Source organism: Aspergillus pseudotamarii (assembly GCF_009193445.1).
Source record: "Aspergillus pseudotamarii strain CBS 117625 unplaced genomic scaffold BDV38scaffold_93, whole genome shotgun sequence".
Classification (NCBI taxonomy): domain Eukaryota; kingdom Fungi; phylum Ascomycota; class Eurotiomycetes; order Eurotiales; family Aspergillaceae; genus Aspergillus; species Aspergillus pseudotamarii.
Window position 1 is genome coordinate 85,993 of NW_022475107.1, and position 21,911 is coordinate 107,903.

A 21,911-nucleotide genomic window follows, 5' to 3' on the forward strand; every position below is an offset into this window, starting at 1 on the left:
TTGGCAGAAGTCGAAGTGGATGCAGCTTTTTCTATAGCAGGTTAGCCTCTGGTGGGCGCACGTGCGAAAGCTTGCAGCTTGGTCAATCCATTCTTCACCTCCATTTCGACGGAAAGATCTTCCGGAGTGATTCTTTGCTCATTATTAAACGTTTCACCTGCCCATCAATGGCAGGCTTCTAATGATCATCTTCACCTACTATGTCCAACATGGCTTCCACCGCAGAAACAACCCCCCTGCTCCCCCAGCACCAACAACAACCCGCAACATCCAATACGTCACCGCGAGCGAACCGGCGGACAGTCACCTTCAACCCTCTCACCACAGTCAGCACATACCACGATACCACTTCTACAAACGCTCCAGTCAGAACACTATATTCCGGCCCTTCGTCATTCCCCAGTTCTCAGGATACCCCGCAACGACCGACTGGACTTTCCGCATTGAACAGCAAGCTCCGTCGCCGGAATAGCCATGGAGCGCCCTATAGTGCAGCTCCCTCAATGCCTGCAGCACCCAAAGTCGGCCCGCAAAGAACAACAAAGAAAGCCCAGAAATTGAAACTTCTCCCTGATCCGATAACCGAGGAGGCTGTTGAAGGCGAATTCCCGTCGGACGTCTACTCGCAAATCGCACGGATTAAAGAGCCCACTGCTCGAAGCCATGCTGCAAGACTGGGCAAGGCAGACAGAGAACGACTACCCCGCGTGACAGCATATTGTACAGCCAATTCATATCGACTAGACGGAGCGACCAGGTTTCTCAAGTCGAGGTCCAAGACCCGTGGAGCCAATCCGAAACTCTACGATGAGTGTGTCTACTCGCCTTTCGACTACCTGTACGAAGAAAAGCAAAGAAGTACATCAGAAAATCATGTTGGCACAAATAACGTGGGCATGGGGGAAACCTTCCAGAGACCAACCACTGAGCGCAGGTTCTCCGACAGCGTGGTTGAAATCGAAGATAATACTAAATCCCGGAGAGAGGACCTCATCGACCTTCGAGACTCAGAGGCCCACCAATCTGAAAATGCCGTGGCGGAAACTCAATCTGAAACCCCAGACTTCGACACTACAATCCACACCCCGGAGGTATTCCTCTTTGACTATGGTACGGTCGTCATATGGGGCATGTCGCCCGCACAAGAGTCCCGGTTCCTGTCTGATATCTCTAAATTCGCAACCTCCATCTTAAGTCCCGAAGATACGCAGGTCGAAAACTTCAATTTCTACTATGCGCGCGAATACCAAGCACGGATATACAACGACTTCATCTCTCTGCGCGATCCACGAAACCACATGATCAAACTGGCCATCTCGCATGCTCTCGCTCAATCCGTGAAGACCTCTCTTTTCGAGGATCTTGTCTCAGAAACGATCTCGAATACTGCACCATTACCTGCCCAAATCGCACAGACAGGAAGTGTCAATCTCACGCGGCGACAGATAAACATGCAAGTCGGAGAATTGTTCATTCTACGAATCAATATCCATCTTCAGGGCTCGGTCCTGGACAGTCCAGAACTAATGTGGGCAGAACCACAGTTGGAACCGGTCTACCAGGCCGTGCGGAGCTACCTCGAGATGGACCAACGAGTCAGCCTCCTAAACGAACGACTGGACGTAATTGCAGATCTCCTGGCCGTTCTCAAAGACCAGTTAACTCACCGACACGGTGAGTATCTAGAATGGATCGGTAAGTCATCACTTTCAACTACGCTAATACACTCAGACATTAGTTGCTAATATAAATGCACAGTCATTGTCCTCATCGCTGCAGAGATCCTTGTCGCAGCCATCAACATCGTGGTCGACCTATATGCTGGCGTTGACTAAATTCTGGTCATCGGACGATCATATGCTTCATCTTGCTCACAGACCGATCTATCTACCTTTCCTTTTATTAATTATTCACCCCATTGCATTGTACTGGTACTGGCGTCAGGGCGAACGGGCAAGATCGCATTGCTATGATAGCTACGCATAACCACCCCATGTACAATACAATATGACATGAGCTAGACAGGCGGGTGCAAAGACCGAATAAGAAGAACTTTTCAGCACCATATACACCAACACACGCTATTTATTTATCAAAAAGATGCAACTTCGTAACCGTAGCTGTCATCTACCACGTAATCGATACCATCGTTCCCCATCCCACGAACAGAATGTATATTTCGCACCTTAGCCATCACCAAAGACAAAAAGCGGGATATGAAAAAAAGCAAACTCCCTAGTCTGAATTTTAGTAAAGATGAACAAACAAGAACCCCGAGAACCCCCTTTAGATATAGAGAAAAAAGAAGAAAATGGTCACAAAAACAAAGAATATAAGATAAAGATACAAAACCACCAACCCATCATCCACTAAGCGCAAAGAAAAAACCCCCAAACTAACTGTCCTCCTTCGACTCCTTAGTATCCATGTCCATAGGCGTTGTCGGCTCCACAGAGACCTCTCCTTGGCCAGGTTCTCTTGACCCGGACTCCGGGTTCTGGCTACCACCACGGTCACTTCCGGAGCCGGTATTGTTCTCTTTATCTTGTGCCGAGTCGTTGCCCGCCTGGATGCGGAATGAAGAAGTCATGTCCTCCTGCGATGGTGCAGGCGCTAACCGCGGAAGCGAGGCTGATCCAGCAGCGGACGAAGACTCGGGCGCATTGTTAGCAGAGGGGGTGGCATCATCATCTACACCGTCGCCGACATTTGATTTCCGGGATCGTTTCACACGGAGAGGCCGTTCTTGGGGCTGTGATAACATTAGTTAATTCCCATTCGTTAGGGGGTTTTGGGGAAGAAAGAAAGAAGAAAAAGAAAACAAAAAAAACTAACAGTAGGCGGCTGTTCATCCGAGCTCCCCTCCGTGTCATCCGCATAATACACACCACTACCACCCTCCTTGTCACCAGGATCCAGAACCGCCGCATTAGACATCATAGCCGCGGCGCGGGCCCGTAGCTCCGGGCTGACGCCTGCCTGGGCCTCCTCTGCCATGCCGGTGACCTTGGCTAGGCGCTCGAGCAGGATGCATGACTCAAGACGCATCTTTTGGATGTATTGCCACCCGCGGTGGTTACGGACGCGCATCAGATCGTTCTCTCTTTCGATCTCAGTTAAGCGCTTCTTTAAGGCGACGCATTTGCGTTTGTAGGCATGTTCGACACTCGGGGGGTTCGAGGATTCGATTGATGTTGACTGATTTGTAGATGGCTCCATTGTGTTTAATGCTGTATGGCAGATTTCGTTGTGGTTTGGATTGAATTGTTGTTGTCGAGGGTCCAGGGTAAAAGTCGAGACTTGAGATAAAAGGTGATTTGATTCGTAGATGAGGGGTTTGGATGGGTGAATTGAGGTCTCGCTGCGTATTGATGGGGGTTGCGCGGAGTAACACTTGGTCTCAGACTCCCAGTCAACAGGGTGTTCAGGGACAAAGGACCGGCGAGTGAGATGTGCTGTGTATGTCTTGAGGATGCGAAAGTAGTCGGGGATCCCTTTCCACGGGACCGGTAAGTTTCTTCGGCGAGGTACGAGACAACAGGGACCTTTGAGTTTACTAAAGCCACAAACACTGTCCGAGTTAAAGCTAGTCTCGCAATGAGTGGCGCCGAGTTCAAATGACAGAATTCTGCCGCATTCGCTGGATGTCTGATTGCTGGACTGGCGATGGTTTGGAATCGTGGCTGCCATTCTGCCGGATTGTGATCGGAGGCGGTCAGCGGTGCCCTAGACAATCACGACAATTACTATGGCATATACGAGGAACTACCGAATTCGTGCATCATGAACATTAATCATTCTAGACTATCTACTGAGCTCATAGTACTGGTATCTAGATCGGCCGGTAGGTAAGATTTAATGCCCACCCGTCGTCGGAAGACCAAGGAATACCTTGAACGAGTCATAACTATATAAAATCCGTCAATTCACTGTCGTTTCCTACCAGAGAAGATGATGGACCACTTACATCAACCATTGAAATCCAGTCAGTGTACCCAACATGACGATACGGACGGGAAGACCGTTCCATAGGCCCGAAAATCCGATATTTCCATAAATGCGCGACACGGCCTTCATGGCTGACTCACCAGCTAAGATACCATCAGCACCAAATCACAATGACAACTCCATCAAGACTCATCAGACTCAACTCACCCTGACGATCAGCATTAAGCTTGCTAACCATAACATCAGCCGGATGGCTAACAATCGCACAGAAAATGCCAGCAATGTAACCGCCCAGGAAACTAATTCCAGTCTGCTGCAGTCCACTGCAGCTCTCTTTCGGTTTGCCCAAAGTCTTATAGATCGCATTGACCGTCTCCTCAAAGGTAGCGAACTTGGTCATAGTGTAAGGAATTTGTCGCGCCCAGAGCGGATACAGCCCCTTATACAAACCGCCGAATCCTTCTTGGGCAACGATCTTGCTCCAACCTTCGCGCATCGTCTGCGCATAGGGCGGCAGAGTCGTCTGCATGCGCACCTTGATAGCTTCGAAGGGGCAGAGGGCCATGTCTGCAAGGAATTCGGCAGAGGCACTGGCGCCTAGGTATACCACCGTACGGTTCATGCCGGGGAACATTTGGTCGCCGTATAGATACTTGAAGTACTCGTAAAATCCATATTTACCTGCGCCCTGGAAGGAATACCCGATGAATGTGGGAGACCAGCCAAAGAATACTCCGCGGAGTCCTTCCTTGGCGAAGATAGAGCGCCATGCTGAGATATTAGATGTGTAGATCTTGGGATCAACCTGACGGCGACACTTGACCAGATCGAGTGGTGTTACCGATGTATGGGTAGGTCCTAGAGACAATTCCAACGTTAGATGTAGCCCATGGAGAGCAACATGCTTTCGTATTGAGAACTTACCACATGCTGTATATCACGACCAAAGGAAAAAGAAGAGATACGTTAGTATTGATTTTCTCAAGGATATTGCCAATCATTCCGAAGAAGCCTACCAATAATGCCTCCTAGAGCACAGTTAACGAAATATTTGCCCGTATTAGGTTCGATCTTCCCCATAGGAAGTTTGCGTTCCTGCATAGCCATATCGGCGGTTGTATGGTGAAATCTGGAAAGGTTACGACAACTGGTGTGACTGAGAAGCGTGATTACTTGGATGCAGCAAAAAGGCAAGGCTCAAGTGCGCCGAATTTTATGTAATGCAGCTGAAAGAAGGATTCTAAACCTCTAAACAGAATTAATTGACTATGGTGAAGGGAGGAATCGTCCCAAGATCCCCAAGAATGTGTGATATGAAGCAGGGTCGGCCGAGGGGTATTCGGTTAGGCTATATAGAACTTAAATCAGGACAATGTCGTCAGCAATCACAGCTTATCTCGGGGCCTGGACCAGTAACTGGTTGCCAAACGACATTGGCTTTGGTAGTTCAAGGGTCCGTGAACGGCTAAGCCGGCATACAGTCCTGAGCTGGACTGGTAGCAGTACACGCTACCACCTCGGATGTGGAGTGCCGATGTGCAAAAGAGGCTTGGTATTTGACCCAGATTTATGCACCAGAAGTACTGTGTTACTCGACTACAAATTAATTCCCTGTTCGTTTATGTCACAAGTGGAGCCAATATTAATGACGTCATTATATCCGTCCACAACCGGAGCTTGGCCAAAACACTGTCTATTATAGATAGAGGCTAAAAACAGGATATATAAATTTAATCCAAATATACAAGAGGAGAGAGAAAAGCCCATCTCTTACGCCAATAGTACAGGAATTCATAAGCATTATACAGGGCAGTCGTAAACCATATTGACAATGCCCATCCAACAGGCTTCATGTACAAGGGGGTTTAGATCGTCGATGGTATGAAACGGTAAGGGTTTGGGGTCAATGCAGTTGCATGGTGGGACATGCTTCCCTGTTGCGCCAGGATAAGCGCCAGCTTGATGCCCAGCACGGAACCGACCCTACCCAATGCGCTTCGGATTTGCTCTATCTGTGCCGCTGTGCCCATGCCGAACGTCAGAACATACCATAGCGGCCACAGCATCATGTATCCGTAAAGAGCGCGAACGGGCGGTCGTCCCTCAGCAGAGGCTGGGATCGATTGACCAAGTGCATCGATATCCCCCAATGAAAAGGGAATACTCCGACAGGTATCGGTGGTCATCTCCTGAATCTCCTCCAGCGCCGCATCGCGGTCGACGTCGCAGGCCTGGTTGTCACCGACGAGAGAGGCAAGGGTCTGGCGTAGATCAAGTAAATGTCTTTGGAGGCTAATCCGGGCCGCGCGGTAGTATGTCCAAATTGCTGCAATAGATGCACTCTGATAAGTCATGAGCGGTCCACCCGTAGCCGTATAGACAACGAGAGGAAGCCAGTGGTCCGGTAAATGCTGACTCCAGTTGGCCATCTCCAGAGCTAAAAGGCTGCCAGTTTCTATCCATGTGTTGAGTTGTGTAATGGTATCTATGTCTAATGGCCCCTTATGGGAAGAACTTTCGGCGAATAGCTGGCCAATCTTGGATGCCGTTAGCATTAACATAGCCACCGGCTCGGATCCGTCAAGTTGTCCGACAATCAATTCTGTGCTAGCATTTCGCGGCCGAGTCCGTAGGACAATGCTCTCAATAAGCTACGCAGCTCGTCAGTTTTCTCCGCATATAATCAGGTACATTGGAACTAACAGTATGTGCATAAGCACAGATGAACAAATCGCGACCTTGTGCATGGCTGAATTGGCTTTCACCTCGCATGCCCATCAGAAGCCCGAATCCTTTTGTATGTGAGCTGTGAAGCCCCTTTCGTTCTCCAGCGATGTCTTCAAAGATAGAGAGAATGACCATCGTGGCAAAAGTTTCGTCTCTGACTGCCTGAGACCGTGTGCTCAGTAAGCGCCGAAGCCCATGGAGCGCCAATCCATAGTATCCTCTTGCCTTGAGAAGAAGTGGAGGCGCCTTCATATGGTTGCTTAGTGTTATGAGAGCAGTTGCTTCGGTTGCCAGCCTCAAGCAGGATGATACTGAATCGTCTTGCCTACTGTCCCTACATGTAGCATACAGGGAAGGCAAGAAGCCCAGATGGTTCAAATACTCATCACTAATACACGTGAACTGATCAAAGAAGTGGCAGACTGCTCGTTCCTCCCACGTGGAGTCAGCGATTTGGGGAAGTATTAGTGACAGTTCTGGACTGCTAGGACTAACGGAGGTACTCCGACTGCTGCGCTGGCTATCAGTGGGTGTGGTACTCCTTTTCCTCATGAGCCGTTCCACTTTTTGGGTCTCATTACGGAAAATTGTATCTGGTCGATATCCTGGACATGGGCGCCCGTATACAGAGCAGTTTCGACATCCCGGCAGCGCTTCATCACACTTTTTAAGTTGCGCTTAGCTTTGTGGTCCGAATCAAGATGAATGAACCCTTGGATTCCATAGAGTCCAGCCGGGTAAAGAAGGTGAAAATGAGGCTAAGCTAACAAGGTTCTTGTTACAGTCCTACCTTGATCTTCCGTTTGCGGCATAAGTAGCATCCCGTGCTCGGCTTTCCCCCATATACCATATTGGCATACTGTGGCTCGAGTGAATCCGTTCCAGTGAATGTTTCAGGTATAACAGAAGACAGTAGCAAATAAATCGAAGGAGAGAAGAAGAGATGGGAAAGAGTTGAATCTTGTTCAAAGTTGAAAAGTCTTTGTCAAGAACCTTACACCTGCCGGACCATTGAGCATAATGAGTACAGTTTAACCTAAGATACAAGTATCTGGTCGGTCAGGTGTCTACCTTGGCAAACTCTGTTGCGATGTAACTCGAAAGACGCACACGGACAGATAAAATCCCACTATTGTTAGTGATTGCCTCCATGCCTCTAGCGGGGATGCGGAGAAGCCAATGCCACATGGGGTTTTAGTAAGCAATAAGACAATAAATTACAATACAGTACCGTACCTACATTACCCGACTCTTACGAAGAAGTGTAAGTCCCGATGGGCAATTAAAATGTACAGTACAACATCGAATAGAACAAACGTTCTCACTCATGATAATACAGTCTGTATATGTTATTGGGATTGGACCCCATATATTCTCTTCGATTTTATGTAGTTAGAACGGCCACAGACCCCTTTAGATCTCGAATACATCACCTCCTGAGGCGGATATCATCTAACCTATTATAAATAAAAACAAGTCTTAAGAAAACAATTAATGCTGGTACGCCGGTAGGTATAAGGTATTTGGTCGCACAAAGGCAGACAATTCCCCACCTGGAACTCCATCTGCGTTGTAGTTCGTGGGGACGGACAACGGTACGGTTTTGGAAAGCAAAAGAAAAACCAACACCCATAATGCAAATCCTGGTCCGTGATAGCTGGTCAAAACTGATGACTGTATGCTTCGAATGCGACAAGATCCTAGAGGTCGTCGGAAACAAAGTAGATGCTCTGATTATTACGTCAGTCATAATAAGGCGGGGGAAAGATTATATGATCGTCATATGCGAACGTCAAATCATGGGAGAAGAGCGTGCTAGGAGGAAGGGGCGTCCGGCATTATTTGGTCATCATCGTTGCCCAGAGGTATCGTGGGAGGGTCTGAATGGTATGCTCTCTGCCGACTATCGTCTTCGGCAGGACGCATCCCAGGAGTACTTGATGAGCTCGGTGGCACAATTTCATCTGTATCTTCCTCGGGGGGAGGCGAGAAAGTCCAAACCTGCAAATATATGATCAATCAATTGATCACCGGTCAACATTATGGGACTCTTACCTCCATGACTGTCCGACCCGATCTACTCGCCATGATCACAGCCTTTTCCTCTTCGAAGGCCACCCTCCAAACCGCCTCTGCAGGTGAGGACAATTCCCTGAGTAACTGTCCAGTTTGTAGACTCCACACCTTAACACGACCGTCACTACCACCGCTGACAATCCGCGAGCTGTCAAACTGAAGGCTTGTCACGCTGTTGTCATGTGCCGCTAGCCTATGGATTGGGGTCATTTTGGTCAGAGACCAAACACGGACAGACCCGTCCGAGCCGCCAGTGACGAGTGTGTCACCCCGCATCTGCAGCTGCCCCACTAAAGATGTATGGCCCTGGAGGATAGCATGGCACTGGCCACTTTGCGGGTCCCATATCCGCACACTGGTGTCCAAACTACCGGTAGCGATCCGCCTGCCATCGAAGGCGATTGCATAAATTTGACTAAAATGGCCCGAAAGAGTGCGGAGGCATCGCCCTTCAGAGATACTCCAAATGCGTGCAGTAGTATCATAGCTTCCGGAAACAACTAAATCCCCATGAATCGCTAGGCACCGGACACTAGCCTGGTGTCCAACCAGAACATTTCTACAAGTTCCTGAAGTCAGATCCCATATCCGCAGCGTGGTATCTCTAGACCCCGAGATAGCCGTATTCCTGTCAGACATTTTCAAACAGCGCACAGTTGACGTGTGACCACGCAATAGGTAGATACCGGCTCTGTTTCAGATGAAAAGTCAGTATCTCTGCCCTGGAATACTGGCATGAAAGACTCGGCTTACCCAGTAGCCATGTTCCAGACACGGACCTCACGGTCACAGCCACCGCTCACCAGTATGTCATCCCAGGGGACCATAGCCCATACACCCATCACATGACCTTGCAGGGTCTTCTGATTATCTCCATTGGTGTCATAGATATGGATCTTAGCGTTGTCTAAAGCAACCACAATGTACTTCGGTGTGAGGTGCAGGCTCGTAACGACTCCCTGATCGGGTGTGATATGCCGTTGGGTGCATCGCCCGCCTTTATTCCAGGCGGATTCCACCATATATTTCTGTTTGAAATGGGTCCTGTATGACAAAGGCCGAACTCTCCGCTTTCGTGAAGACAAGCTTGCTGACGCAAGCCAGTCCCCTGACAGGGAGCGTGTCAGACCGGGGTGGCTATCCTGGGACTGATGGCTGGAAGTGAGCGAACTCCTCGATCCAGCCAGGGAGTTTGTGCCAGAGATAGTACGCATATGTTGAGTGTGGAAAGGGTCGACGAAATCCCGGTCATCCTCCGAAGACTTACGAGACGCATACGCATGCTTCTCGCAGAGGTTTTTCCATGTGATGTCATCGTTCAATAGTTCCCGCCAACGCCTCGATACCTGAGATGCTCTTGCTAATGTCTTTGGATCATCGATGAACGAAAGTACCTAAGCGAAGCGACGAAGGAGAGCACGCCAAAAGTCAGCGGAGTTCGCAAGTTGGCATACGCCAGTAGCCGCACGGCCGGAAGTCCATATTACATACTCGCAAGCATAATTCAGTGGGAAAGACCAGAAACGGGTCCTTCCTCAAACGAGGGCTGACGTAACTAGAGACAAAGCTCAGACGTTGGCTATCACATAGACTAAGGATACCTTCCAAGAACTTCTGCCTTTTGGAGCTGGACAGGGAACTGAAATGAATCCTGGCATTTAGAAGGAAAGCGTCATCGTCTTCATCGGCCGACTGCCATGTCGGAGGCCTCTGATGAGGGGTGGGACTAGGAGCCGGGGTAGGCGGCGATGCGGGTGCTGAAGGTAGGAGATTTGGAGGGATCGATGTAATAGTTTTGTTTGAAGATAACGACCTCGAATGAGCACTCGAAAGCGAAGCGACCGAATCCGTGGCCGAACACGTTCGGGTATGGGCTGGCGCCAGCTGTTCAGGGACACTCCGCGGACTCATCCCGTTGGCGACCCGAGTGGAAGAAGAACGTCCGAGGGGTGAGAAAGTGGCGCGCTGTAAGGCGGTTATATCATCCACCACACACTACCCAACCTTCACGAATATCGATCTCTCCTCACACAAATGCCTCGGGATTCTAGGTCGTTCATAGATCGAGAAAGGAAGAACGAGTGTCTTAGGAGATATAGAGAATGTACGGGAACGAGGAAGGGGAATATAAAGAAAGAAAAATAATAATATAGGAAGAAATACGATGTTACGCTGGTTAGGTGAAGGAGTAGGAAAATAGCGATATAATAAGCGGACGATCTCCGACGGTCGGATTGGGAAACTGACTGGCGATAGCCCGGAAATAGGGGGAAGAGGAATAGAACAAGGGAAGAGAAGACGTTAAAAAGAGGGAAAAGCGAACCGATCAACTGGAGGTGAGAAGTGGTGGTGAAAAGTAGTACTCACGACCTTGAGCGTCTCTCCAGGCCATCCAGATGCCAGCAGTCGGGTCGCTCACCAGGCAAGCAAGCGGAGAAAGAACAAGACTGACGAGTACCTTATTTAATCTCGAATAATCATGCAATGTCGTGACTCGTTGATGGGGTTCGTCAGGTGCGGTTATTGGAAAGCAGACCCGCCAAGCAGTCGACGCATCTGATTAGTGCCTTGTCGATCCACTTTCCGTACATGTACTTGATGAATACTAGCCGGGAGGGAAAAGGAAAAAAAAAAAAAAAGACCTCGTGGGAATGATGATAAGTATGTGTGAACAGGTGTAGTATCTTCGACCATTCAAATAGTCAGACAGATTCTGTGTGTGTGTGTGTGTGTCTGTGAGTAATTTCTTTCTCTCTTTTTTTCCCTTTTTTCCTCGAAAAATTCGGTCCCACTGCAATTATCTCTTTTCGTTCAAACACTTATTTTCAAGTTACCGTTTCAGTCGTATAGAATTGGGAAAATGTAATCCTATGGCCGTGAAGAATCTCTGGTAGAGCACACTGTCTGGATAGTTTCAGAGGACGCTAATCAGTAGGTACTAACCAGTCCTGCATGGCAGGGATCGACTGAGGACGGTGTCGGTCGGACAAGGCGAAAAGAGGAAAGAGACAATATATGATGAGGTAAAGAATTAAAAAAAAAAAAAAAAAAAAAGGAAAAAAAAAAAAAAAAAAAAAAAAAAAAGAAGACAGGAAAAGCTTGAACAGCCAGCCAATTTGCATTCAACAAGCTCTCTTTGTTTGAGTACAAATATGCCCAGTTGCCAGGATTCTCTCTTGCACACTCAATTCCACTGCTACTACATCCAACAACAAAATGAACAATAACTTAACCTTTTCGGATCCAACTAGTGTATCCCAGATTCTACTTGTCCCAAGTCCTTGGGTAAGCGCACGGCATGCAGCATCCGACCATGGAACTGTGCAGATTCCGGGGTATGTCAGACTTGACAAATTGTTGCATCACCAGTCAATTACCGGTCTGAGCGAAGCCGGGGTATCTAGGATTGTCTACACGCTTGGCTCCCCTCCGGCTTTATATAACTGCTTTAACTCCAGGTCTACGTCAATCTGATCCCGTTCAGAGCATGCAATGATGACCGAGATGGTCACAAGCAAATGAATAACACAATAGGCAGAAACTTCTGAAAAGGGATCCGGTCGCGTGGTCTAGGCACCAAGCGGCGCAGAACTTTGAAGCAACAAGACCAAAATAGCCTTCCCATACATATAACAAGAGAATACATGAATCGCAGCATATACGAGAGCCATCAACCAGTAGATAGACAGACATGCTCCGTCACCAGAAGACTTTCTAGTCTATGTTCCTAATCTGAACGCTAAATCTCCATGCAAATGCAAACAAACATTTAACCGTGGGTATGAAGATGAGTGTGTTATCGCTATAATCTGTGGAAAGGTCCAGTTTAGCAGTAAGAATAGTAGATGGCCGTGAAAAAGATATCAGTGGACATGGCCGAGCTGCAGGAACAGCGGCAAAATCATGCCGACAACAGAAGCAATCAAATCCCTCATGGATTTGTTGGACTTGGACGGAATGTCTCTTGAGTCGCCATATCCGTTCCCTTGTGTCTCACGTGAGACAGCACTTGGATTGTTCTCCTGCATCGTGTGCATGGCGACGTACCTGCGAAAAGACCATTAGCCATCGTAGATTCTTAGGTAGTATGTTGGGTTATGGAAGGCTCACAAGAATGTGCCAGCCGAAAACAACAAAAGGACCCCAGTTCTCCACTGAGTAGCAGTCAAGTCACTGCTGGACCCTGAGCCCATGACTTGTACAAATAAGAAAGTCGCCAATGCGCCCAAGGGCGCCGCCAGGCTAAAGACTAGTAAATGCGCCCTCGCAGCGCGGCTGGAGAGACCCTGCTTCAACAAGATTGACGTAAGACCAAAAGATGCTGGGGCCTTGTGGACCATGATGGCGAGGAATATAATAAAGCTTAGGCCGGTATCGGAACTTGAGGCTCCCAGAGCGATTCCGTCAGCAGCTGCATGGATAACAAGCCCGGTGGTTGTTGCGAAGCTGTGGCTGCTCCTGGGGCTATTTCCAGCATCCAGAAGCCCCCCTTCTCGAGAGGGGGATGAATTGCGACGTAATCCAGAGCCTAGGTTATCGAGAGAAATATGATATGGCGTCCGTTGCTGTTTGGCCGGCGCTGCGAATTCCGGGAGCTTGTCGATAAGATACATGAGGATAAAACCGCTAATGAGTGCGATTCCAATCCAGGCATGTGGTGAGCTCCCTTCGTCGTCGTGTGCTTTCTTCTTGTCTTCGTCTGATGCCTCCTCCTTTCCTTTCTGCTCACGGCGTGTGACATACGGCGTGGAGTCGGAAATGGGCAACAAAGTCGATGTATCCGAGGAAGAGGATACAGGGACATTAAGGGAGTTGATTTCCTCAGGAGTGTGAATCATAGCAGTAGCGACTGTCGGAATATTCTGGTGCTGCCAAGTTATGGCCCCCGTCGAACGACTGCTGAGTGCTTTTCGGTCATTGGGTAAGTTTGCGCTGTATAAAGTTTCTACCCCCTCCGGGATAATCACAATCAAGGATGTCCCGACCAAAACTCCCATGCCAAGGGACGATATTAGTCGCAACTGGGAGGAAGAAAGCGTAAATGCAAGTGGTAACGAGCCCACAACAAAGGATCTATGCCAGATCGGCCTGTTAGTCCGCAAAAACTCACATAGTGGGGTAATAAATGAAAATAGACTCACGTAATTGCCATCACAATGCTCAATGCGAGCAAAGTGAAAAGTCCCTCCATGGTCGGCCTCCTTTTTTTTTTTTTTTCCAGAACTGTGTCTCGGATTCTCTAGAGGACTTCAATCATGATGCCAATTGCGGAATAACTAAGACTGTTGTTGTTTCCCGCAGACACCCTTTCCGAATGCCCTTGCTCGGCCAATGTGTGGTATGGCGGTACGGGCAACACGATGCGGCGTAGAAATTGGAGAACAGGAAGAACCGGCGCAACGAACAATCCTTCGGAGATGGCTTTAAGGTCGGACTGAAGACGTGGCGTGTGGTTGGAGAGATTGCGATCCGCCGCAGTTGGAAAAGGGATCGGAACCGCCCCAGCGACGGGAAGACCCACAGCACCAGGGGACTGACTGGAATCAAATGAAATAAATAGTTTTGAATGTAAAACAACAAGTGGATAATATACCGAAGAACGAAAGGTAGCTTCTCCTGAGCTTGTTTCCATACAAGTTCCTACAGGGGCCATGGGCTTCTGTTGAGAATTTTCTTAACGCCGATACATTGATACTTCTTTCCTTTTTCTTTTGATGTTAAACTTAAGGTGAAGCTTCGCCTGCCGCATTCGTCGTTTCATGATGCTTGCGGAGGGAACTTGATGTACATGTTCTTATTCCAGAAGTCCTCAATATCCTCGACTATGAAGATATTTTTACTTCCACTGTCAATTTTAATGCATCTTAGAGAATTTAGAAGTAAAAGCAAGGGCCTGTATTAAGATACTTGACGTTGACACTGTATGCTATGTATGTAGGTCTACTAGTTCTAAAATTGTATGAACTAGTAGGCAATCCATTCAAACGCCTGATCGAAAGCTCGTTATCAATTGGCACTGCTGTACATTGGCTGTAGATTTCTAAGCGTATTCCCCCCCCCCAAAAAAAGTTAAGTATGTATATTTCAGGACGAAGCTAATTCCTGGAGAGCGTGCACGTCAACACGTGGACTTGCTCGTCTTCCGGGCTATCCAAACACAACCACTAGCACTAGGGCTACAGTAGATATCTTCAAAAGCTTCTCAGTATAAACCACGAAAGGGCAAAGTCGACACAGAACACTTACCACAAAGAATAACAACGCAACCCTGATACTCTCTGGGTTCCATATATAGCACTTTCTCCGCTGAAGCGACCTTTGCTGCCTAAAATACCGCATAGCACCCATCAGCTGGATATATATAGCAAATGCAAGCGATAAACAAGCCAGTACTTTCCCAGCCACGACAGAATCATGATGGAGGATGAACAGCTGAGCTGCGACGATCGCAAACGAAGCAAGCGCATTTGCCGTGCGAACATACGCTAGAAATGTTCTCTCAAGGGCTGTGCTTTTAGGTAAGTAAATGGAAATCAAGCTGCTGTATCTTTTTGGAATGACATACCAAGGAAGTCTCTCGGGTCTCCATCTTCAGCAGCTACTTCCGGGCGAATTTCGGTCAACCACCACTTGCGCAAGCGATTGCTATCCTGCATTGTATGTATTCCGTCGCTACGATCTGGCACCCTTGAATCTTCTTGTGGAGCGTCATTGACAACTTTTCTGCGCGGTGACGTATTATCTAACTCAACGCTATCCATTTAACAGCGAAAGAGTGATCTTTTTAATTCATAGGTTATCGGGATCAGACCCACAGGTAACAGCCATGTCGTCCTTGAGACCTGCAGGTGTAGAATTTGTGGAGGTTGAAGCTTAATTGAACAGAGAAACTTGAAAGGTTGCCTACGCGCAAGCCGTTCCCCACCTACTATCCGCCCAATAATAGGGAAAGATAACAATCGCATTGTCTGTGTATGGAGATCAATATTAAGATGCCCTTAGGTCAATCGTTTAGATAATTCTTTGGTAGGGTAAGCGTATGATAACAGAGTAAGGGCGAGTACAAATATGACTACTCAGCTATTCCTTGCATGCCCATATTTAGCACATGTCCATTTCAACCTTACAAGTTGCACTTGACATACAGAGTACAGCTGCATAAATTTGTATTTCATCTCATCTGCGTGGAACTAACGAGCCTGCGCTTTGCTTAACAACCTCTTCAGAGTGATTCTACTAGGATGTGCCGAATGACGTCATATTCGCATTGGGCTATGATACTTCTTGCACTACATCATAAAGTACTAGCAGAATCCCTTATAGGTATGCTTCAGGTACATCATGTCCGTACTTCTTAGTCTGTATCGCCACAAAGTCCTTCAGTCTTTCTTCTTTTTCGCGGACTTGTCCTGGTGTCAGGGTTCCGTAAGCTTCGTTGGCCTGCGTGACGACCTTCTCCTTCCAACTGGTCTTTTCATCTCCTAACACATTTACTTTGCCCAAATTATCCCACACGACCTGCATAGTGCCACCTAGTTTGTCCAGAAAAGCTTGGATCCCACCTTCACCACCTCCTTGCTGATAGCTTTCGAACACACCATTGCCCGCCCACCTTGGCCCAAGACTAGCCATCATGATTGTGTCGAGATCTTTTGCGCTCACCACGTCTTCCTGCACTAGATAGCATGCCTCTCGTAGTAGCGCGAATGCCAGACGATTCCCCACAAACCCTGGGATCTCTTTTTGGAGCACCACAGGTCGATGCTTCGAACCAGAAACGGAGAAATACTCGCGAGCAAATTCTATCCGCTCTGGCGACGTATCAGACGAGGGTACAATCTCTAGTAGTGGCATGATATGCGGCGGATTGAAAGGATGCACAACAAGCAATCGGGTTTTATCGTCCATCTTTTGTTGCTGGGCGGATGCGGCAATGCCAGACGTGCTGGTCCAGAGGTGCGCAGACGGTGGAGCAAATGATTCCACCTGAGCCCAGAGGGTCTGCTTAAACTCGAGGTTTTCGGGTCCTTGCTCTTGAACTATCGTGGCTGAGGCACAGGCGGTTTCTAGTGATGTGTGGATATGTAAACGACCGGAGGCCACCAATGAAGCCACATCTGATGTTGATGGTTGGGACTTAGAGTTGGCTGGTGGACCTTGATGAAGGAGATTTGGTAATGTCTTGAGAAGATACTGGTCGAAATCCGGTCTTGTGTCGAATACGTCCACTGTTACATTCTCACGAGACAGGTGCAACGCGGCCATGGACATACCGATGGTTCCCAATCCGATCAAGGTGATCCTCTGAGGGTCCGTGGCCGACATTGTCCCGGAGGTATATTAGAGCCCTTGATACTGTGCTGGTGCGCGAACTATGCCCCTCAATGGTAAAATGAACCTTGGTGTGGTTAGAACTGGGCGGACCCTCCAGATCTCATAACGATTACGGAGTATAGTCGAATCCCCTAGTCTCCCCGCTATTGACGGCGGCCCGTAGCCGCGTTGTATGGGGTACCACTACCCATGCAACCGAGGTCAACCACTGCACATAACTGACCATTAGGTCATACTAGCCCAGTCAATGATTTAATATGTCAATCTGTGTCTTTTTTTTACTTGCTTTCTCAATGAAGACAATTGTAAGAGTACTTAGCGTATCGTCAAATGAGCATACAAAGTCAAGACGACTTGTAATTAATTGGCTTCATCCTAGCCAATCTATTTCAGACGACTATAAACTCAAGAATATCATTATATTAGCATGGTTGTGCTAGCACTGATTTTTGAACCAAACAGTTGACATCTAAGAATGGATGTGTTGAAGTCATTAGTAGTGAGTCCTCCAAAGGAGCTAAACCCGAAGCGGTTATACCTGAGTTTCGCGCAACGCGATTCAACACGCGCCGTCATAAGAAAGAGACTGACTTCATTCAGCTACTACCCTCAAACTAAGGATTTATTACTTCCTCCTGTCCTAGGCAAAATGGCGAGCGAAGGCGACTGTAATTATCCCTCTCCTGCCTCACCATATCCGATAATTTAGGCTCCAGTTTAGCTGACAAGAATTGTATCGTCCAGGGACCTGCGACGCTAATGACGCCGTTCAGATCACTCTTGTCCAGCCCGGTGAACAAAAACCGAAGACGCTCTCTAGCTTCCATCCCCAGTTCACTTATCCGATTTTTGGTGATGATGAAGCTATTTTCGGTTACAAGGGATTGATCATCCGCTTGCGATTCGCTGCTCATGACCTCCGTCCGCATATCCATATTTCCTACGATGAAAAGTTTAAGACAGTGGGCGACACCTCAGCAGTTGACCTTATCAAAATATTAAACCCTTTCATTCCGGAAGGTCAGTATACGGCTTGGAATCGGGTTAAACCGCCGTATTATAGCTGACCAATGCGTAAACCTTCAGAGGCTTTCTCCACCCTTCCTGATTATGAAAACGCCGTCCAAGAAGACAAAGATGCGAAGGACTTTGTACCACCAGGAAAGCTCGTCCATAACTATGTCACTCGAGGACGAACATACGAGATCTGGGCAGGGTCACTCGCTGATCCTCAGGTGCGACGGCTCTTGGACCGGGCTCAAGTCTTCGTGTCCCTATTCATCGAGGCTGGAACACCCCTAGAAACGGAGGATCCTGAATGGACACTTGAGCGCTGGACAGTCTATTTCGTGTATGAGAAACTTTTCTTGTCTGAGGAGACATATCTGAGTATCGCTGACAATAACCGATGATCGCAGGTACGAGAAAGCGAAGCCTCCAAGTCCTACTGCTTCTCAATATTCTATCGTCGGATATGCGACAACCTATCGCTGGTGGTTCTACCAGAGGGATTCCCCAGAGAAAGCTACGGTCACGAATGACCCATTCCCAGGTCCTGAAATTCGGCCGGCACAGCTACCAGCCCGACTGCGAATTGCCCAGTTTCTGATCCTCCCTCCTCACCAAGGCTCGGGACATGGTACCCATCTGTATACAACCATTCATACCGCTTGCTTCAATGATCCGACAATTGTCGAGTTGACAGTCGAAGATCCTAACGAAGCGTTTGACGCGCTCCGCGATACCGCAGATTTCCACATCCTGCGCCCAGAATTTCTTAAACACAACGTGAATATCAATCCCGACCCCTACGCAGAACTTCCTAAGAAACAGCGACCCCGTCGCGTCCCAACATCTGCCCTCATCCCGACAAAGCTTCTCCACGATATCCGTTCCACTTATAAGATCGCCTCAACACAGTTCGCTCACGTCTTGGAAATGTTTCTCCTGGGCGAGATTCCGACCAAGTATCGTCATGCTGGTGGCGCAAATATGTCACGTCTATTGATAAAGAAATATAATGCTGCGGACCCGAACGAGCGGCGCTACTACTGGTGGCGCATGCTAGTCAAGCAGCGTCTCTTCAAGCGCTCTCGTGATCTTCTCATCCAGCTAGAGATGAGCGACCGTATCGAGAAGCTTGAGGAGACAGTGACCAACGTGGAGGAAGGGTACGAATCATTAATAAAGGTCTTCACTGCCAGAGAGGAGGCTCTAAAGGCTAAGCAAGAGGAATCTGGTGAATCGCCTGAAACTGCAGTCCTAGAAGACTCAGCCGCAAGTTCCAGTGATACCCCCGCCAGGGATCAGCGCGGTAAGAGAAAGTTCACACTAGAGGATGAGGATGAGGAGGACGAGGGTGAACTGGAAGCTCCTAAGCGTCCGAAGGTGTAAATTACGAACTTTCCCCCCTATTTGGGTTCCCAAAGTTGACGCATGTGACTTAATTGTCCAAAGGAAACTTCAATAAATGTACTATCAGCGCTCACGAGTTGTCAAATCCATGCTATCATCTGTATATTGTTTCCACTAATGAATCGCATCATTCATGGTAGCTGGGTGAGCCAGTGACTATTGTCTGCAGCCTGTCTACAGTCAATAGATTAAGTACTATCCAGGCTCACCAGACTTCCCGTTCTTAACAATATAACTGTCGAGAGACCTGCCGTGGATGATGCTATCGTATTCGGCGATTTGCTTCTTACGTCGTTGATGTCCGGCAACCTTGGGATTCATTTCTTTTCTGGAAGGGTGCGCTTCTTCTGGGTTACGGTTTGGTTGTCTAACTAGCTCGCCGACGTATTCAAGTGCTCGCCTGAAATCTTGTAGCTCAACCTGCATGAGGCCGGACTCAGGATATGGACTTGAGGCAGTTTCAGATGGCAGGGTCGGCTCCGGTTGTCGGATGACGGGTAGGTGATAGTCAAGTAAAGGGGCCAGGTCTGGTCCCTGAATTCTTCCTTCCTACTATTGTTGCTATCTGAATCTCCGCGCTGCGGACCTATAAGCCAGTCGGAGACGTCTTTCTTCACGCCGTGTGGCTTGATTCACTCGGCGTCGACAGCAATATATAGTATTGCGACAGATTCTGAATATTAATGTAACTATAAGACCCACAATGATAACTACCAAACAGATTTTAGTAAAACCCTTAGCAGTGAATTGAAGTGAGATATTTAGCTCTCGAATAGGCACAGCCTGCTCAGAGTACAATGATCTGACTGCAGATGATTGTGTAAAGCTTCGTAGGATGTATCACTCGGTACAATATATTGTTCTGCCTCCTGCAGTAGGGTAGACTATTCAGTATATCGACTACGCCCGGAGTGCCGGGAACATACTCCACCAGCAAGTGACGCAGGGAACCGGCCAAAGCTGTATCTTATCTCGCGGATTGCAGCGGGGACAGACATGTAGGACGCCTTGACCTTACACCCAAGACTTCTGCAATCTCTCCAGTTTGCCTGAAAATCGGCGCAACCATGGAGCAATACCTTGCGAATGTCTTGGCCTTCCTGGTTTATTTCTTAAGCAAGTGCAACATCATACGAAGAGACCAATGACTTGAACTGGCTTCGATACAATAGCGTATACGAAGCCATGCTCGCCTAGAGGGCTGATGGGCTAACAAAGTCTGAATTAGAAGATGCAATCAAAAGAAACTGTAACGCTAGATTCGCTGCCTACCGCATGTAGTGGTTGAACTACATGTATGCGACTCAGCTTGTCTAGTACTACATTAACAGTATGGTTGTTCTGAAACTCTTATAAAGATGAACTCCTCAACCAGGGTGAAACAGGTAGATGAGTAAACTGACCCAAAAGGAAAGCATATGGAAATGGTTGCACTCTGGGCTGATTACTGTCCAGGGTTATTTATTCTCCAGTAAGGGAATAGTTATTATGTTGTCGTTGGCGGATCTCGGTCTTGCTTTTCTCCGGATTTCCAGGTTGCGATCACCGCCGCCGCTGGAAGCTCGTGCGGAGCTTCTTGGTTATCACATTCACCACAACGAGGGCCCGCTCTTCCCTACAAAATCGCCGTGCTTCATACTTTGTCGCTATTATTCGGTGTCGCTTTATTAGCGGATACTTAATTTGGCTAAGAACGACTGTATCTTAGCCTTCGCCCGCTTCATTTTCGGATATCAGCCTACCTTTGATATTGCCCACACTGATCAATCCCCGAAAATGGTATTTACCCGCCAAACTAAAGCTGACCATCTTGGTCTTCGGATTTGCGATTACTGACGGCATACTACCCATAGTTACCCCTAGGACTGCTCACGGCCGCCCAGGGCCATCCAATGCTCGTGGAACTTAAAAACGGCGAAACGCTGAATGGACATCTTGCCAATTGCGATAACTGGATGAACTTAATACTCAAAGAGGTTGTTCAGACCAGCCCAGAGGGTGATCGGTTCTTCAGACTGCCGGAAGTCTATATCAGAGGAAACAATGTAGGTTGTTTAAGGCGCGAGTGGTCTTGGCGAGTACTAATATGGGTTAGATCAAATATCTACGGATCCCTGAAGAGATTATAGAGATGGTCAAGGAACAACAGCAAAATCAGCCTCCGAACCGCAATCGTGGTGGACACTCTCACCGGGGCGACAGAGGTGATCGGGGAGGCCGTGGTGGACGTGGACGTGGCCGCGGCCGCGGCCGAGGTGGCAGTTAAAGATATGCCCAGAACGTGATAACAAGCGGCGTGAGAGAAAGATAGATACCCCGAGGAGATGATGTAGGTAATTCATGAGGTCCGTTGGGCGGGTTAGTCGAGCATGATCCTGGCGTATCTGGCTCTTGTTTTTTTTTTTTTTTTT

General features: G+C 48.2%; 9 protein-coding genes across 9 annotated transcripts; 3 read left to right on the top strand and 6 right to left on the bottom strand.

The window, feature by feature from the left end:
- Window positions 1-2: 2 nt before the first annotated feature.
- On the top strand, window positions 3-2,131 carry BDV38DRAFT_226289 (YagE family protein). Its single transcript, XM_032052862.1, has 2 exons — window positions 3-1,695; window positions 1,759-2,131. Exons 1-2 carry the CDS (start codon window positions 201-203, stop codon window positions 1,833-1,835), a joined length of 1,572 nt encoding a protein of 523 aa, XP_031908077.1. The 5' UTR covers window positions 3-200; the 3' UTR covers window positions 1,836-2,131.
- Window positions 2,132-2,395: 264 nt separating this feature from the next.
- BDV38DRAFT_275486 (mitochondrial carrier domain-containing protein) lies at window positions 2,396-5,055 on the bottom strand (the record flags this gene model as incomplete). Its single annotated transcript, XM_032058038.1, has 5 exons — window positions 2,396-2,752; window positions 2,836-3,586; window positions 3,968-4,091; window positions 4,156-4,806; window positions 4,965-5,055. 5 exons carry the CDS (start codon window positions 5,053-5,055, stop codon window positions 2,396-2,398), a joined length of 1,974 nt encoding a protein of 657 aa, XP_031908078.1.
- Window positions 5,056-5,737: 682 nt separating this feature from the next.
- Window positions 5,738-7,540, bottom strand: BDV38DRAFT_226316 (putative C6 transcription factor). The gene is made up of 2 exons (XM_032052863.1): window positions 6,652-7,540; window positions 5,738-6,599 (listed from the first exon to the last, which is right to left on the bottom strand). The coding sequence occupies exons 1-2, from the start codon at window positions 7,225-7,227 to the stop codon at window positions 5,814-5,816; spliced, it is 1,362 nt and encodes a 453-aa protein (XP_031908079.1). The 5' UTR covers window positions 7,228-7,540; the 3' UTR covers window positions 5,738-5,813.
- Window positions 7,541-8,490: 950 nt separating this feature from the next.
- BDV38DRAFT_275488 (F-box/WD repeat-containing protein) lies at window positions 8,491-12,051 on the bottom strand (the record flags this gene model as incomplete). Its single annotated transcript, XM_032058039.1, has 5 exons — window positions 8,491-8,676; window positions 8,731-9,442; window positions 9,505-10,145; window positions 10,243-10,576; window positions 12,047-12,051. The coding sequence occupies 5 exons, from the start codon at window positions 12,049-12,051 to the stop codon at window positions 8,491-8,493; spliced, it is 1,878 nt and encodes a 625-aa protein (XP_031908080.1).
- A 368-nt stretch (window positions 12,052-12,419) lies between these two features.
- BDV38DRAFT_226357 (Mn(2+) transporter ATX2) lies at window positions 12,420-14,239 on the bottom strand. Its single transcript, XM_032052864.1, has 3 exons — window positions 13,893-14,239; window positions 12,862-13,824; window positions 12,420-12,798 (listed from the first exon to the last, which is right to left on the bottom strand). Exons 1-3 carry the CDS (start codon window positions 13,940-13,942, stop codon window positions 12,615-12,617), a joined length of 1,197 nt encoding a protein of 398 aa, XP_031908081.1. The 5' UTR covers window positions 13,943-14,239; the 3' UTR covers window positions 12,420-12,614.
- A 300-nt stretch (window positions 14,240-14,539) lies between these two features.
- On the bottom strand, window positions 14,540-15,735 carry BDV38DRAFT_262600 (YidH family protein). The gene is made up of 3 exons (XM_032056111.1): window positions 15,317-15,735; window positions 14,998-15,257; window positions 14,540-14,940 (listed from the first exon to the last, which is right to left on the bottom strand). The coding sequence occupies exons 1-3, from the start codon at window positions 15,510-15,512 to the stop codon at window positions 14,899-14,901; spliced, it is 498 nt and encodes a 165-aa protein (XP_031908082.1). The 5' UTR covers window positions 15,513-15,735; the 3' UTR covers window positions 14,540-14,898.
- A 162-nt stretch (window positions 15,736-15,897) lies between these two features.
- On the bottom strand, window positions 15,898-17,291 carry BDV38DRAFT_297377 (uncharacterized protein). The gene has a single exon (XM_032063115.1). The coding sequence runs from the start codon at window positions 17,074-17,076 to the stop codon at window positions 16,069-16,071; it is 1,008 nt and encodes a 335-aa protein (XP_031908083.1). The 5' UTR covers window positions 17,077-17,291; the 3' UTR covers window positions 15,898-16,068.
- Window positions 17,292-17,666: 375 nt separating this feature from the next.
- Window positions 17,667-19,587, top strand: hat1 (histone acetyltransferase catalytic subunit HAT1). The gene is made up of 4 exons (XM_032052865.1): window positions 17,667-17,753; window positions 17,830-18,105; window positions 18,172-18,436; window positions 18,504-19,587. Exons 1-4 carry the CDS (start codon window positions 17,735-17,737, stop codon window positions 19,477-19,479), a joined length of 1,536 nt encoding a protein of 511 aa, XP_031908084.1. The 5' UTR covers window positions 17,667-17,734; the 3' UTR covers window positions 19,480-19,587.
- Window positions 19,588-21,099: 1,512 nt separating this feature from the next.
- On the top strand, window positions 21,100-21,911 carry BDV38DRAFT_262604 (U6 snRNA-associated Sm-like protein LSm4). Its single transcript, XM_032056112.1, has 3 exons — window positions 21,100-21,279; window positions 21,354-21,545; window positions 21,596-21,911. Exons 1-3 carry the CDS (start codon window positions 21,277-21,279, stop codon window positions 21,764-21,766), a joined length of 366 nt encoding a protein of 121 aa, XP_031908085.1. The 5' UTR covers window positions 21,100-21,276; the 3' UTR covers window positions 21,767-21,911.

Coding starts and splice junctions, on each gene's coding strand:
- BDV38DRAFT_226289 (XM_032052862.1), top strand. CDS start 201: ATGTCCAACATGGCTTCCACCGCAGAAACAACCCCCCTGCTCCCCCAG. Junction 1,696..1,758: donor TGAGTATCTAGAATGGATCG/GTAAGTCATCAC, acceptor ATAAATGCACAG/TCATTGTCCTCATCGCTGCA.
- BDV38DRAFT_226316 (XM_032052863.1), bottom strand. CDS start 7,227: ATGAGGAAAAGGAGTACCACACCCACTGATAGCCAGCGCAGCAGTCGG. Junction 6,600..6,651: donor TCTGTGCTTATGCACATACT/GTTAGTTCCAAT, acceptor CGAGCTGCGTAG/CTTATTGAGAGCATTGTCCT.
- BDV38DRAFT_226357 (XM_032052864.1), bottom strand. CDS start 13,942: ATGGAGGGACTTTTCACTTTGCTCGCATTGAGCATTGTGATGGCAATT. Junction 13,825..13,892: donor AGCATTGTGATGGCAATTAC/GTGAGTCTATTT, acceptor GATCTGGCATAG/ATCCTTTGTTGTGGGCTCGT. Junction 12,799..12,861: donor TTTTCGGCTGGCACATTCTT/GTGAGCCTTCCA, acceptor GTCTTTTCGCAG/GTACGTCGCCATGCACACGA.
- BDV38DRAFT_262600 (XM_032056111.1), bottom strand. CDS start 15,512: ATGGATAGCGTTGAGTTAGATAATACGTCACCGCGCAGAAAAGTTGTC. Junction 15,258..15,316: donor AGACCCGAGAGACTTCCTTG/GTATGTCATTCC, acceptor CTAAAAGCACAG/CCCTTGAGAGAACATTTCTA. Junction 14,941..14,997: donor TTGCGTTGTTATTCTTTGTG/GTAAGTGTTCTG, acceptor AAGCTTTTGAAG/ATATCTACTGTAGCCCTAGT.
- BDV38DRAFT_297377 (XM_032063115.1), bottom strand. CDS start 17,076: ATGTCGGCCACGGACCCTCAGAGGATCACCTTGATCGGATTGGGAACC.
- hat1 (XM_032052865.1), top strand. Junction 18,106..18,171: donor AAACCCTTTCATTCCGGAAG/GTCAGTATACGG, acceptor GTAAACCTTCAG/AGGCTTTCTCCACCCTTCCT. Junction 18,437..18,503: donor CGCTGGACAGTCTATTTCGT/GTATGAGAAACT, acceptor CGATGATCGCAG/GTACGAGAAAGCGAAGCCTC.
- BDV38DRAFT_262604 (XM_032056112.1), top strand. Junction 21,546..21,595: donor TCTATATCAGAGGAAACAAT/GTAGGTTGTTTA, acceptor AATATGGGTTAG/ATCAAATATCTACGGATCCC.